Source organism: Mchenga conophoros, linkage group LG5 (assembly GCF_057382185.1).
Source record: "Mchenga conophoros isolate Kocher_MC1m ecotype Shallow Benthic linkage group LG5, M_conophoros_male_GT1.1, whole genome shotgun sequence".
NCBI lineage: Eukaryota > Metazoa > Chordata > Actinopteri > Cichliformes > Cichlidae > Mchenga > Mchenga conophoros.
In genome coordinates this window covers 30,265,208-30,281,321 of record NC_140530.1, presented here as the reverse complement: position 1 = coordinate 30,281,321, position 16,114 = coordinate 30,265,208, and the positions used below count along the sequence as shown (strand labels likewise).

At 38.9% G+C, this 16,114-nt stretch overlaps 3 protein-coding genes and 1 pseudogene across 4 annotated transcripts; 1 reads left to right on the top strand and 3 right to left on the bottom strand.

Moving 5' to 3' along the window:
- Positions 1-2,973: 2,973 nt before the first annotated feature.
- On the bottom strand, positions 2,974-3,877 carry LOC146574840 (transcription factor HES-5-like; annotated as a pseudogene). The gene is made up of 2 exons (XR_014892582.1): positions 3,800-3,877; positions 2,974-3,691 (listed from the first exon to the last, which is right to left on the bottom strand). The product of XR_014892582.1 is annotated as a transcription factor HES-5-like (transcript).
- A 4,202-nt stretch (positions 3,878-8,079) lies between these two features.
- LOC146574839 (transcription factor HES-5-like) lies at positions 8,080-9,252 on the top strand. The gene is made up of 2 exons (XM_085274806.1): positions 8,080-8,187; positions 8,302-9,252. The coding sequence occupies exons 1-2, from the start codon at positions 8,080-8,082 to the stop codon at positions 8,716-8,718; spliced, it is 525 nt and encodes a 174-aa protein (XP_085130932.1). The 3' UTR covers positions 8,719-9,252.
- Positions 9,253-10,545: 1,293 nt separating this feature from the next.
- Positions 10,546-11,715, bottom strand: LOC146574838 (uncharacterized). The gene is made up of 2 exons (XM_085275623.1): positions 11,609-11,715; positions 10,546-11,502 (listed from the first exon to the last, which is right to left on the bottom strand). Exons 1-2 carry the CDS (start codon positions 11,662-11,664, stop codon positions 11,268-11,270), a joined length of 291 nt encoding a protein of 96 aa, XP_085131749.1. The 5' UTR covers positions 11,665-11,715; the 3' UTR covers positions 10,546-11,267.
- Positions 11,716-15,314: 3,599 nt separating this feature from the next.
- LOC146574837 (transcription factor HES-5-like) lies at positions 15,315-15,839 on the bottom strand. The gene is made up of 2 exons (XM_085274802.1): positions 15,762-15,839; positions 15,315-15,635 (listed from the first exon to the last, which is right to left on the bottom strand). Exons 1-2 carry the CDS (start codon positions 15,822-15,824, stop codon positions 15,315-15,317), a joined length of 384 nt encoding a protein of 127 aa, XP_085130928.1. The 5' UTR covers positions 15,825-15,839.
- Positions 15,840-16,114: the final 275 nt, after the last annotated feature.

The window sequence follows — 16,114 nt, the reverse complement described above, 5'->3', positions numbered from 1 at the left end:
ACGTCCAATCAGCATCCACGCCCAGTGCAGAGCGTGCACGTCATCTGGTAAACAAGTTCTGGAGCGACGTGAACGTTAACAGGTAGTAACGCGGGTTTTTTCCCCCATTCCACACTAATAATTATTTTATTATGTAAAAAACGTATTAACTAATTAAAAAAACGGATAATTTTAGAATTCGTGGACGTACAGTTGACGTCAGAAGTTTACTTATACTCGTCACAGACGTGAATGGTATGATATTTGGGGGGCTTTTGATGACTTACTTGAAGTATTCTTTTTCCAGGGTGAAAGAATTAAACTAAGAACTGAGCGCACAAGTTTGAATTTATTTTGGATTTTTTTGTAATCCAGGCACATAGGCAAGTGAGACTGAAACCCTTTGGCACCTCAAAATTTCATCAGAGCACCCCTAAAAATAACTAATAGTAGTAATAGTAGTAATAACAGCGCATTTTAGTATTATTTTCTAAAATTATCTTCAAATGTTTTATTTTCCCAACTTGTCAACTGACGCCAGTACAGGATAGAATGAAAACAGGTTTAATGTCTAGTGTTGATGATATCATGATGTTACAGTGTGCTCACACAGAGGCGTTGCTGGTTTGATTTTAATAGACTGAATAAGACTTTGGCTGCAGCAAGAAGATGAAGATGTAATTTCATGACACAAATCAGTGACGCAGATTTAAAACACACTTTAACTGACATATAGCAAAAGTTCAAACTGAGGGGACATTGCTGTGACTTATAAAATGTCTGCTTTTTTATTTGTCCTATAAATAGCGTTAAAAACTTTATCTAATCTATCTTAAATCACTAGAGATTATTAGTTAATTTTAACTGTCTGAGCCAGTAGTCTGCTGGTATGTCACAAGTTGCGAGCCAAGGAGATGATTTTTTTTATTTTAGTTCTTAAAAATTGTCTGTTCCTGTTCTTATTGAATTGGGCTTCAGTGTTTGTTTAGTGTACAGCTCCAGATCCAGGTGACAGCAAGTCAAAAGGATGTTGACTGTTAATAACCGTCTGCAACCTGCATTCAGTTTGAATGTTGCTGTAAATAGATATGAATCTGTTAGTGCTTTTTGTTACCAGTAATATTTAACTTTGTGCCGGCACCAAGACTGAGAGACGAAGATAAAGAGGGCTGGATGGAGACAGCAAAGAGAGAGAGAGCGAGCAAAAAGAAACAATAAAGAGTGGACATGTAGTCAAATTCACCAGAAATGATGAAGCTGTAGCTTCTGTTTTCTCACGTACATTGATGATTTCTCATAACTAAGCAGTGTTTTGTACTGTTGTTGACTCACATCATATTGATCCCATATTGATATGAATGGTCGCATTTTACAGGATTCATACCACTCTAAACTTGTCTTGAACAGGACGGCTGCCATGTAAGGGACTACAAATCTATTCTCCACTCATGAAATTGGAGTACATGATGCTCTGTGCTGTGACTGCATATTAAATAGAGGGTTTGCACTGTATGAATTCAAAAACTTTAATATAAAATAACTGTATTACCAGTTTGGTTTGTTTACAGGTCTATGGAGTGACAAGGTGATGTTCCAGTGTCTGTACTGGATAAGTGCTTGATGATTCGGTGGACTGCCGTGGTTAAGAGACTGAAATAATGTTGTGCTTGTTTGTCATCTTATCTGCTTTGCCACATTTCTTTCACTTCTAATTACTGAGTCTTTGCCTCGGGTTTGATACCTAAAGGCTCCACCCTAAAATGGGTGGATTAGATTGGAATCTCTGATTATTTACGTTGATTAGATTTGTAAACAGCATATTCCATAAATATTAATTATGGAGCACTGCATTTATGAGACGATTGGAAGCTGAGCCTTCTAAAAGTTTGAATGTAATTGTCCCTGTCTGCGCACGATCGAAAGTAGACATACAGGCTCAAATACATGCACTCCCACTCGTATATGATGCATAACTTGTACTAATGTATATGTTACAAAGTACAAGAACTAATGATCTTTCTTTTTTCACATCCAGTCCACTGTCATTAGAAATCAACACTACTTTAGTAAATGAAAAAAAACATGTTGAGTTAACTCCTTAAGAAGTCAGAAATCTGTCAAACTGATGATTAGCTTGACTTCTAGCTTGGACAGAATTGGGAGTTTAGTCAGAACTGTCATGTTGCAGTTTTTCAGTAATAGAGTCCTGTTACAAATGCAGCATGTAGTCTAAACATGAAAACCTTCTGCTCTGCATTTATCAGCTTTGAAAAGCCATTCTCAGGGCTTTATTCAACCATTTAAATGGCCTGTTCTGGCTCAAGGGCCACATGTTTGAAGTGTGATCCTAGACTGTGAAATAAGAGGAGCTTGCCAACCTTAAGACTAATAAAGGCACAACAACAGATGGGAATGATCAAATTGTCAGTTTTATTTTACAAGTCATCATATGTTTTAAGAAATGAATCGATTTCTGTGTTTCAGCAGCAGCTACAAGATATTTGGCAGCCATAACAGAAAGTGTCATTACTGAAAGATGTGGTTCATGTATCTCAACAATGTAATGCTCCAGTAAACAATGACAACTCTGCTCCACTAAAAGCTTGACCAACACTGATCTTTTGTCAGTAGAAGGGATGAGGTGACACAACTCAATATTCAGTTATTTATTTATTTATTTTTGATCGTGAAGAATAAAGAGGTCACATCATGTTTACGTACTTTCACTGAGGCATGAGTGGTGATGATGCATGGCAGCAAAAACTTGTATTTCTAGTCAATGCCCTTAATCAGAGTAGAATGAACAGCTCCAGTATGTTTAAAAAAAGGCACAGCAGGATAATTTAATATAAACTAAAGAAAGTGACCCAAATCTCAATCAGAGAAAATACATTTTGAGTTATGCACACATTTATGCTTTTTTGCACTGCAAAATATGTTAATAATAGAACACATAATTCCAGTACCCAATATGGGTCAACAAATCTTCCAGATAAGAAAGCAATGCATAAAAGTGCATCAGAAAGGGTGATATTAAAACAAAAAAGTAGGTAGAAAATTCACAACTCCTGTCAACAGGAATATAAGTTAAGTATGATCATTCCTAACCAAGCTTGGTCAGTTTTTATGGTAGTTATCATATCATGCATCAATGAGAGAAAGTATGTTATCATAGAAAACAATATTGTGTTTCTAAAAAAGAAAGAAACTATCAGTGCAACAGAACTTTGTGCTCAAAATCTGTCACAGATTTCTCATTTAACATTGAAAATCTTATTTATATTTAACCAACATGGTCACATTGTTAACATCTTCTGTCAGTTGGTGTCTACCACGGCCTCCAGAGGGAGCTGTTGACTCGAGTCTTATCTTTGGTCATGGTAGTCTGGACTGTGTAGCTCAGACGAGAGATATGAGCCTCTCTCAGGTTGTCAGAGGAGTTTTGCAGTTTGTTGATGTGGTTCAGCAGTCTTCTCTGAGACAGAGTGTTCGCCTCCTCTTTGGACAGAACATGTGCCACCTCTTGGACACATCTGGAGTAGCCCTTATCAACAGCTGCTGAAGCCACAGCTTGATGCTGCTGCTGCTGCAGTCGTCTCAGGAAGCAAACGGTCTGCTGTTTGAGGAACTCTGGACCCAGGAAAGACTTGAGCTGCTCAATGCTGCTGTTAATTCGCTCTCTGCGTAACTTCTACACCAGAGGCTTTCTAATCTGCAAAAAGAGGAAAGAAAATAGTAAATAAACTTTATCCAGAGTGTAACTTAAGCATTATATGAGACAATTTGTAAAGATATGTTTAGGTATTGGTGGGCAATTTACCTTGTGATTCAGAGTTGAATGCTTCTGAGAATTACTCATTGCTGCAGTGATTGTAGGTGCCATGCCTGGATATCTGTGCTGTAGAAATCTCATCTCTCTATCATCTTCATCTCACTATTTATAATCTCACATCTCCATATGAATATGTGGGTTCTGGCCTGGCTGAAGTTTCTCACCATTTTGACCAATCAGGGAGCTCAGCAAGACAATGTGGATGAAGCAACATGCTGAATGTTGTTTTATTGCTGGAGGAACAATAGCTAGGTCTCAGGGGAACAGGTGGAGGACTGGGGGTGGGGGTAATGGGTGGGGCTTGTATGAATCTGGGAAAGTTGTGACCCTGTAGAGAGGAGATCTTCCCCCTGATGCTTTGATCAATAACTTTGACTGAGCACACGCTGATCATCCCATCACACATGTGAGAACACGCCATATGCACCTTTCACATTAAAAATCCCATGATGTTAAAATAAAATAGCAGGATTGAAAGGCAGATTTGTGTTTTAAGATTAAGCAATAATCTGAGACATAGCACAAGGCCATATGCTGAAGTTTGATTATTACCTTTTTTGTTTTAATAGAGTGCATTAGTTAAACCAAACTTACATAATGTAAGTTTAGTTTAACTTTCTCAGTCAGGAAATAAGATATCACCTGAGATATTAGCTATTAGAGTCCCTTTCTGTATTTATTACCCACCATCGTTAGTCAAATTATATATTGTGGCATTGATTTAAAAAAAAGTCTTTGTCAAAATGTACTTTGCGGAAAAAGCCTTTATAACCTGTTTAAAAAGGACCACATTGCCATGGTATTTTGGCATCCATCAGTGGAAAAAGTAAAGAGGTTTAGATTGAAATAATGACCCACGACACAGAGTGGAAATGAAGCTGGCAAAAGTTACAGAATTGGCACCAAAGAGAGACCAGCAGAGAAAGAAATACAAGGAAAAAGAGAATAAACAGTGAAGAAAATCTTCCTCTGAAGTGTGCCAATTCCCCTTTGGAGAATAGTCAGGTGCTGGTGAGGTTGAAGATGCTAATCACACTGAACTGTGACTCGTTCTCTCACAGTTTTCCCACACTCTGTTCATTGACTGAGCTCTCACTCAACAATGGGCATGTGCCTTGTTAAATGCTAATTCATCTACACACCAGCAGCTCCCGGCTCTCCCATGAGGGCAGAGTTTGTTGTGTAGACACTGTCAGTAATTAAGCTAGGAGAGTGAGTATAAACACAAATATTTTGGTTAGGGATGTGACCTAACTGTTAGTCAACAAAGTATATTTGGATGTGTATTTTATATTTAAATTTTATGTATGAGCATTTACTTTCTATACCTGCACAGACATATCAGAATCAGAATCAGAATCAGAATACTTTATTGATCCCTGGGGGAAATTATTTTTTGTTACAGTGCTCCATTTTAAACCAACATTAAGACAAGACAGACAATACACTAACTAAGAATAGTACAATATATACATATATATACATACATACATACATAAGTCACTCATAAATAAATAGTTGGAAAAGAAACATGTGTAGTTGTAGCAGCAAACAGTGTGTTAAGTGGATGCGTTGTACAGGGAGATGGCCACAGGCAGGAATGATTTCCTGTGTCGTTCAGTGGTGCTTTTCGGTAATCTCAGTCTCTCACTGAACGTGCTCCTGTGACTGACCAGCATGTCATGGAGTGGGTGGGAGGTGTTATCCAACATTGTCTTTATCTTGGACAGCATCCGCCTCTCCGACACCACCTTGAGGGAGTCCAGCTCCATCCCCACAACATTGCTGGCCTTACGGATTAGTTTATTAAGTCTGTTGGCATCTGCGACCCTCAGCCTGCTCCCCCAGCATGCAACAGCATATAGGATCGCACTGGCCACAACAGACTCATAGAAAATCCTCAGCATTTTCTGGCAGATGTTGAAGGACCTCAGTCGCCTCAAAAAATAGAGACGACTCTGGCCCTTCCTGTAAAGTGCTGTGGTGTTTTTAGCCCAGTCCAGTTTATTGTCAATGTGTACTCCAAGGTATTTATAGTCCTCCACAATGTCAACACTGACCCCCTGAATTGAAACAGGGGTCAAGTGTTTCCTGGTCTTCCTGAAGTCCACGATCAGTTCCTTGGTCTTTGCCACGTTGAGCTGCAGATGATTCTGCTCACACCACGTGACAAAGGAGTCGACCACAGCCCGGTACTCTGTCTCATCATCCCTGCTGATGCATCCAACCACCGCAGAGTCATCAGAAAACTTCTGAAGATGGCAGGTCTCTGTGCAGTGGCTGAAGTCTGTGGTGTAGAGGGTGAAGAGGAAGGGGGAGAGGACAGTCCCCTGTGGTGCCCCTGTGTTGCTGATCACCTTGTCAGACACACACTGTGGGAGACGTACATATTGTGGTCTTCCTGTCAGGTAATCAACAATCCAGGACACCAGAGAAGCATCCACCTGCATCGCTGCTAACTTATCACCCAGGAGGGTCGGCCTGATGGTGTTGAAAGCACTGGAAAAGTCAAAAAACATGACCCTCACAGTGCTCGCCGGCTGGTCCAGATGGGTGTAGACACGATTGAGCAGGTAGATGATATAAGGTCATTATAAGTATTTATTAAGAAAAATATGTAATAAATATGACATTCTCCTTTTTTTATTTTATATTTTTACTTTAAAATATTTCATTTATTTTATTCTACTTTATTTTCAGGTTAATTAGGCTCTTTTTTAACTTTATTAAACTTTTTTGATTTGTCATATTGTATTTTATTGAACTATTTAATGTATTGGCTGCTATTTTTGGACTAGATAAAGTATGCCTTGTCTTATTTATTTTTTTTTTAATTGTACATTATTATAGCTGTTACTATTCTACTTACTTTTTCTTTTGTCATGAAAATGTATCCAGGTAATACACATTGTTATAATGATGTAGCTGTCGGGAGTTTAAAATTGGTCATTGGTAACAATGTAGAACTACAAATAAAAATGTAATTTAAAAACAGTGTGATAATTTGGCACTTTTCTTTAATTTAAATTGTATTTAAAAATAAAATTTATTCAAAAAAATAATTTAGATTTTATTTAAACAAAACCACAAATCATAACAAAAGTTTTCAAAGAATATATTTAATATCTGTACAAAAAATATAATTATTAAGAACTCTAAATTAACATTTTCTCATCTTGAGTGAGTAAATTATGTAAAAAGTTTAAATTCAGTGGTAAAGAATTCCTCCCCCTTCACAGACATCTTTGTCTGGCCTGCCTCTATTGTCCCTCAGGGGCTCTGTGAGTGGGTTTTCTCTGGTTTCCCACACTCTCCCCATTTACTGCTTTCAAGAACAAAAGAAGTGTGTCTGGTTGCACATCACATTAATTATGGAGTCAGTTTACGAGTTTTGTCTCATTGCCTGTGAATGGAAATTCCAGCCATCAAGACTCGTCATTACCAGGCTTTTGTAAAACTGCTATAAGGAATGCAGACATTTTTGGATTAATGAAAATTCAAAGGCTCCTTTTCTCCTTCTTCGAACTCAGATTGTCTCTCTGCATTCCAGGCTTTTTTTCTTAATTTCTTTTTCCTTAAGTTTTTTTTTTTTTTTGATGATGATCATGATGATAATGATTTTGATAGGATAAAGGGTGTTCACTCATGAATTGATCGTGTGCTGGTTGTGGTCTGATGAGTTTAGGTTGTATCAATAATCAAACTTTATTAAAAATCTCATTAATCCAGCTGTTGATAGGGAGATGTGTTGAGGAAAGTTTCTGTTGTATCTGCGATAGTATTTTGTGCGATAACAGTATCAACAAAAATATCTCTTGTAGAGCAAGAGTATTACTTTGATGCATTCTAGTCAAGTTAAAATGACACCTAATTGTGACACGTTTGTTGTAAATAAGGCAGAAATATGTGGTTGTCTAAGCTTAACATATTTTCATGACCATTTCAGATGTGTTTTCTGTTGTTATGATGAGCCTGTGCTCAGTCAAAGTCATTGATCTCAGCATCAGGCAGCAGATCAGCTTTCTCTACAGGGTCACCACTTTCCCAGATCCACACAGAGCTGTGTGAGTCTCTCTCCATCAACCTCCCCCCAGCCCGCCAGCTGTTCCCCTGAGATCTAACCATTATCCTTAAGGCAATAACACCATTCAGTGTCTTGCATCCTTTATTGTCTTGCTGAGCTCTCTGATTGGCTCAGACTGTGAGAAACTCCAGTCAGACCAAGACCCACACATTCATATGGAGATGTGGGAGTATAAATAGGAGGGATGAAGCCAGCAGAGATCAGATTCTCGCTACAGCACAGAGATCCAGCCATGGCACCTGTCACTGCGACAATGACCGGTTCTCAGGAGCATCCAACTCTGACCCACAAGGTAAACTGGAGACTCATAGATATTTTAATATCACATACAGCCAACTGATTTTTTTTGTGCTAAAAACTGTGCCACTGAACAAGTTTAGTAATATTATTGTTCTTCTTTCTGCAGCTCAGAAAGCCTCTGGTGGAGAAGTTACGCAGAGAGCGAATTAACACCAGCATTGAGCAGCTCAAGTCTCTGCTGGGTCCAGAGTTCCTGAAACAGCAGCCAGACTCCAAACTGGAGAAGGCGGACATCCTGGAGATGACAGTTTGCTTCCTGAGACGACTGCAGCAGCAGCGTCAAGCTGTGAACTCTGCAACAGTCGATCAGGGCTACTCCAGGTGTGTCCAAGAAATGGTCCATTTCCTGTCCAAAGATGAGGTGAAGACTCAGTCCCAGAGAAGACTGCTGAACCATGTCAACAACCTGCATGCTTCTTCTAATAAGAACCTGAGAGAGGCCAACTTATCTAGCTCCACAGTCCAGACGAGCATCATCAAAGACAAAAGTCCAGTCAGCACTGCTCTATGGAGACCTTGGTAGAAGCCTTGGAAGGACTTGTGTAAAAGTGTGCTTGGAAGTAAAAACTCTATCTTCGTAGAAGTACCTGTAATTGTACTTGTTTCTGGGATTGTCTTATTTTGAAGGGTGCCTGTGCAGCATTTTCCTTTAATCTATATTATTGCCTTTTGTAAAGGTCAGATTCTGTGTTTCTGCAATATTTGCAGACAACGGGTTGGCTGTTATTTTGTGTTTCAAAAGTAGTCGCATTCCGATTCATTGTAAAGTAGACGTTATTATTCCCAGTTTGAATTCCTATATAATGTTGGTTACACTGACAGTGATGTATGTATGCATGTTGAACATGTGTAAAATTTTATGTGATATCCACATACTTTACTGATTGAAATGTCCTTTCTGGTCTTTAAATGTGTTAACTGTCTGCATTTTTAGCAGATAACCTTCAAGACAAACGTGTTGCTTATTGACTCTGTGAGTGACAGCACACATACCTTCAATGAAGGCGCTGTTATTTGTAAAACATCTCAAAATGAATGTATCTCTTCAAGCCAAGTGATGCGCAATAAAGCAATCAGAAAAAACAACACATTTTGCTTGACTTATTTTGATTATTTAATCATGGAAATTATATAAAACTGAAAATCTGCTCTGCATGTTTAGCAACGTGTTTTTTAATAGGCAATGTTATCTGAAACAACAGGGTAACTTTACCTGCTGTTTACTGAGAAAAATGTTTTAACATCTTTTGGCAAAACTGCTTATTTCTCACTTGACTATGACTGTTTTTGTTAGGTTCACATAAAAATGTGACGGACCGTAGAACAGACAGACAGATGCTGGTAAAACTCTTCTCTTTTGAGCTAATAGCTTACACCAGGGCTGCCCAATCCCGGTCCTCGAGAGCTACCGTCCTGCAGCTTTTAGATGCATCCCTACTCCAACACAGCTGAATCAAATGAATGGCTTGTTATCAGGCCTTTGCCAAACATGATGGCATGCTGAAGAGGTAATCAAACCATTTGATTCAGCTGTGTTGGAGTAGGGATGCATCTAAAAGCTGCAGGACGGTAGCTCTCGAGGACCGGGATTGGGCACCCCTGGCTTACACCATATTTCATCATTCTAAAATGTGGTGTTATATAAAACAGCATGACATATAGCTACTGCATATGCTGATGGGATTAGCAGCACTTTTTCACAAGCAAATTTAGTGTTTGAATGATGGCTTAACAGCAGTGTTAAAGTCCTGTCCTCCTGTTAAAATATGATACTGTAGATCAGATGCTCCCAGTGCTCTGATGACTGAGTGTCTATTTAGGGAGTCAGCATGTTACTGAGAATTGCACAAGAAAACTGCACACAAGTTGTTGTGCTGGCTTGTGTTTTTTTTCCCATGATAACCACAATATTTGTCAGTGCTAAGAAGGTGAGGTCTGCTATAATGACCAGGACAGAGGAGCTAAAATTGAAGAAATGAATGAAAATCTCTTTTTGTCTCATTCCAAGCTGCTATATCATAGCATAAAATAAAGTGGATAAAGGCAATGCATAGCACTACATTCCTTTCTGGATGTGCCTGTCAGTCACACACGAATGGTTGTCAAGGGCTGCCATTGGAACCCTTGCTCTATGTCATCAAATTCAGACATTATCATAGTCTACGATTAGCATCTTTTCACACTGATCAAGCCTTTCTCATGAAACATGGTGTTTAAAATTTCCACTCAAGGGAGTGTGAAAATATAATACATTTAATAAAATTATAATAAAGTTTCTTGAATCAACACAATATATTTAAATAGTTTGATTCTCCCAAATTAATTCAAATAAAGTCACATGACAAGAATTTGATCTTCACATATTTATTTTCTTGAAATATGCAAAAAAACAACAACATAAAAACAAATTAAAATCCACTTTGGATGAATAAAAACGAAACTGATGAATAAACAAAATATGCATACACAGCATAAACAGAGATGAATCTCCTTTCAAAAGAAAGGTTTGTATTAAAGGATTTTATCAAATATACCTTGAAACAAGGCAGCAAAATACATATGCAAAAATATAATCACACAGTGTTACTGTTGGTATAAAATGTAAAAATTATACCGCTAAAATTCTGGTGAAAAAAAATTAGTAATTACACAAACAACAACTAATTGTTGCATAGTTTCGAGGCTGGATTTTTCTTCTGTGGCCTTCACATAAAAATCTGACAACCACAAGAAACATAAATCCCACAAATAGCAGCAAAACACATCTTCTGCACAGTCAACAACCACTTTTGCCCCTGAATTCAGTTATCTTTCACAGGCTCCTGTTAAAGCTCGACTGAAATCATATCGTATGAGCTAAAATAAATGTTTCCTTTTAAAAAAAGAAATACTCAGTAAAATGGTTGAAATGTGCCGCAGGTGCCCTTGAGAGTCTCCTTGTCGTAATGCAAATAATGCATCTTTTAACAGTCAGTCGATTTTTAACACAGAGATCCAGCTTGCATCACTGCCATTAAAAATGCGGTGGTTTGAATCCAGTTTCGATGACTTTTTGTAGTTCGTGTTTTGTTCTTAAAAGCACAGTGGAGCCACGTCATCCTCTGCATCGGGAAACAGGCGTAAAATGTCCCTTGAATATTTGGAGTAGCCGTTGTGTGTCAGCAGGGCTTTTCTTAACGTGAGCAATGACTTTGTTTTCTCCAGTAAGTCTGAGAGAGGGAGACCATTCTGCAGATGTTCTGCAATCAGAGCCTTCAGCTTCTCCACTCCGGTGCTGCATTTCTTCTCCAGCATGTGAAGTTTACATCTGAAAGAAAAGTCACAACAATGTTAACATATTTGTCCTTTTGGTGAAAAGTACATTTCTGGTGAACAGCTCGTACTAGGAATAGAGAAACAGAACTTCAGCTCACCTAAACAGTTGCTCCTTCATGGTGTCTTGAAGAGTGAGATCTGCGTAGAGAGCCATGACGAGGTCTGTTTTTTCTTGTGGGAAGTTCTGGTCTTGCTTGCAAAGGTTCAGACGACGTCTCTGTTTACTTCTGTGTGCCTGCTCCTTATTTATGCTGCTCATCTTGCGCTTTCACTGCTTTCTGGCCAATCAGGGGCCTCAGAGCTCAGGACAATAGAGCACATTTAATGGCTGTCATAGAGAACAGGTGGGATGCTTTATCTGTATGCCATACATAAGAGAGACCAGTGGGAAAATGCTCTTCCTGAAGTGGACACGGGAAAATTTTGTTTCCTTCTGTGAAGCTTAGACTATGCACATGGACCATGATGGGACATAGGACAGACACTTCAACGACACAAATCTAATCGACACTAAAAAGACTGTAAAATGTGCTGTGTGGATGATAAAACTCATTACTAACATATTATTAACATCTCAACTGCAACAGCAAATACTCACTACAACATTTTTTAAATACGTGGCTTTTTATTCTCAAATAGCACCACTGTTTCTGTCTTTAATTATTTCTAATGATAAAAAAGACAACTCAAATGAATAATATTAAATAACTTTCAAAATGAGGTAAAAGCATTATTAATATTTTTAATGTTTAATATTTTCTCAGTCTCTTTTTCTCAGCAGCCAGTTATAGCAAAACCAGATGGTTGTGAAGTGGGCCTCTGTGCTTTCCCTGCCTGAGAATGGTCCCGAGGCTTTGTTAGAGCAGACACACTTCTATTGTGTGTGCTGCTGAGCAGGCTGCATACAGAAGTGTGGGAAGCCGTGTGTCGCTGTGGCTCCCAGCAGCAGAGAAAGAGGAGGGCGTGTGACTGGGGCACGTTCGGCCTTGTGCATGGAGCTGTGGGGGGCTCAGAGGCAGGGAAATGAGAAACCTGAGCCCCTACACAGACAGCACAGACAGATGGAGAGGAGATAAGCAGAGAATGTATACCCACTTGAGCCTGGTTATATGTCAGTTTTGCATTTTTTTAGGGTGCTCACTGTATTTAAAAGCACAACATAAAGATAAAAAGACATTACATCAGTCATTACAGAAACAGAAAACAGACATTTCTCAAAGGTTTTATAGTAAAATGTTCTTTTGACAGACTACAATAGTAGTATTGTAAGACTGAAAGTGGCTACTGATTTTTAACTAGTTGGTGTGCCCACGTGGATACTCTCGCCAGATACTTTACTAGGTATACCTTCTCAGGGTAACTATCTATCTATTTACATGTTATTTCAACAAAGTGCTGGAAGTGATTTTGCTCAATACTGACAGAATAATACGCTTGCTATTTATCAAAAAAAGAAAAAGTACCAAAAAGTAGACATGCAGTACCCCAGTACCTGAAAGACAGAAGGAGCCCAGTTGACAGAACTACCGAATGGGTCCCTCCACATTTCATGGCATTTATATATTGGTTGTGTGAAGGTAAAGTTAGACAAAGTATAAAAGTTAAACTTTTATACTTTGTCTAATAGGACTCTGGAGGGCCACCCCAATAAGATGAACTCAGCTCTGCTCAATATTAATTTAATCTCTTTATAAACATATTGGTGGGAGCCTCCAAAACAGTCCCAGTTTCTCATGTGGCCACTTGGGAGACTCCTGCCTGACCTCGTCTGTCAACCTGTCCATCACCACTGCAAACAAGAAGGGGTTCAGAGCTGATCCCTGATGTAATCCCATCCCCATCTTGAACCTTTTTCTCTCACCTGCTGCATACTACATGTCTGTCTTCCTGTCCTCATAAATGTCCATCACCAGCCTCAAATATATGCTACAACTACTTTCTCATTTGTAGTTCCTCTCTTGGCTCCCTATCATATGCTTTCTCTAGATCCACAAAGACAGTGCAACCCCAGCACTCACAAAGCAAGCATTATACTGTATCTGCGGTGCTCTTTCTCTACATGAATGAATCCACATGAATCATCTCTGCTGCTCTCCTTTGCTTTTAACCTTGGTTTAATCTTCGTTTTAACCTTTTTTTCACTTTGTCCTTGAAAATTTGTACCAGTACACTTCTTCTCCATTCTCCAGGCATCCAGTCATCTGGACCAACCGGCTTTTCAATCTCCATACTTTTTTTAGCTGCCTTCATTTCCTCCTTATTAATTCTCTGAACTTTCCTCTTCACTAACTATTCTCCATCTCTCTGCCTCTCTCTTTCTCTCATTTACTTCATTCATCCGCTCCTCAAAGTGCTCCTTCTATTTTGTCAACACACGCTCTTCACTTGTTCTTCCCATGTCTATTTATGTCCCTAATCGCCTTAACCTTTGAATACTTTCCTGTACTTACTCATTCCACAAAAACTATGGACAATGTTCTTCAACTTACACTGTTTAATTTTTGCCTCTATCATCACTTATTTTTCTTGAAGTGAGCGCTGTTTTATGTAGCATCACTTCCAAAGCCATCCTACAGGATACCATCAGATGCTACATTCTCCTCTGCCACTACTGTACCTTTAAGTCTCCTATCTCAAATTGCCCCTTCTGCAAATTGTGTAGCTCACTTCTGTGCACCTCTCAGATCCCTTGTGTGTTAATCTGTGTTCCTCAGAGGAGCTGAGAGGAGGGGAAACCAATTATTATAACTACCAAGTTATGCAGAAGAGCATCTTTGTTAAACCTTGAAAAAAAAATGAGCTACAGCAGCAGAAGACCACACCTGTCGGACTGAGGGCCCCACCTCTCAGTTAAGACCAAGACCCTGAGTCTACAGTTCACATGGACACATGGACAACAAAAGTTTAGCTTTTTTGAAAAAACAAAACACTGTAAACCAGCTTTTTATCTTAACTTTTCTTTGGTACAAGCATAAAACCTTGCATAGATAATACTCCATAGGAATGATGGTGTTTCTTGATGTAGACTTTTGAATTGTCATGTTAACTGTATCTCGTTTAAATAAAAAATATAAACTACAAATAAGTAAAAGAGATCTGAAAATGAATTCAAAAGTTCCAAAAGCTGTAACCTATCAGAAACTGCTTCTTCTCTTTGAAAGGTTGACCATAAAGCGTCTTGAAAGCAGAGAGTTAGATTAAACGTGCAGAGTGAAACTTCAGCTTCTACTCAAAAATGATCAAATGCCCTTAAAAAATACCCAAAGATATCAGGAGACATCGTTTCCATCTGGCAGTGTTTGTTTATTCAATGAGACAAAGTGAGGCGCATAAAGTATAAATCTTCAAACAGCAGGTGATGATACATCACAGCAATAACTTGTAAATGACTACAAGAAACACTGTACTCAAAGCGAGTAAAGGAACAGCTGTCTTTATGAAAGACAAAACGCCAAATTACTAAACAAAATAAAAAGTGACCTTAAAACAGATCAAAGGTTCTAATCACAATGTAATAATAACATCTACATAAAAATGTAAATAATAATAATAATAAAGAAATAATAATCATTGCTGATGCAATCAATTTGATTCATGCAACATACATGGCAAGATGTTTTCTTTCTTAACATGAAAAACAGTACTGGTGTCATTTACCAGGAAATTACACATTAAGCACACAAAGTAAAGACTTCTGTAACTACAGAAGAAAAAGTACAAAGAATTTCAAGGAATTCAGTCCAGTAATCTTTGACCAATATGGTCTTTTAAACCATTGTATTAGGGACTACTTTATGTGAGTCTCTACCACGGCCTCCACAGGGCGCTGTTGTCTTTCGTGGTGCTTGTCTGGACTGTGGAACTCAGAGGAAAGAGGTCATCCTCTCTCAGATTTTCATCAGAAGCTGTCTGCAGCTTGCTGAAGCTGTTCAGCAGGTTTCTCTGCTGCTGGTTCTGCAGCTGTAGCTGTGTCAGGAAGCAAACGGTCATCTCCAGGATGTCTGCCTTCTCCAGGTTGGAGTCTGGCTGCTGTTTGAGGAACTCTGGACCCAGGAGAGACTTGAGCTGCTCAATGCAGGTGTTGATTCGCTCTCTGCGTAACTTCTCCACCAGAGGCTTTCTGAGCTGCAGAAAAAAGAACAAAGTCATTAATAACATCATTTGGGAGGATGAAGTTAGCCTTAACAGAACACAAGCTTTCATGATTACTGGCATGCTGTGAATATTATGTAAATTCTATGTTCCACTTACCTTGTGAGTCATTGTCAGATGCTCTGGGGTACTGGTCATTGCTGCAGTGACTTTAGGTGCCATGCTTGGATTTCTGTGCTCTAGAAGTCTCTGTAGATAGCACCGATCTCTGCTGGCTTCATCCCTCCTATTTATACTACAGCATCTCCATATGAATGTGTGAGTCTTACTCTGATTCAGGCTTCCCACAGTCTAAACCAATCAGCGGGCTCTGTCAAACAATAAGGCATGTGGAGCCAGCAACATGCTCCAGTATGCCCAGGGGATAATAGGTTTCAGGGAAACAGCTGGAGGACTGGAGGGAGAGGGAGAGATAGGTTCAGAGTTCTATGTGAATCAGGGAAAGTGGTGAC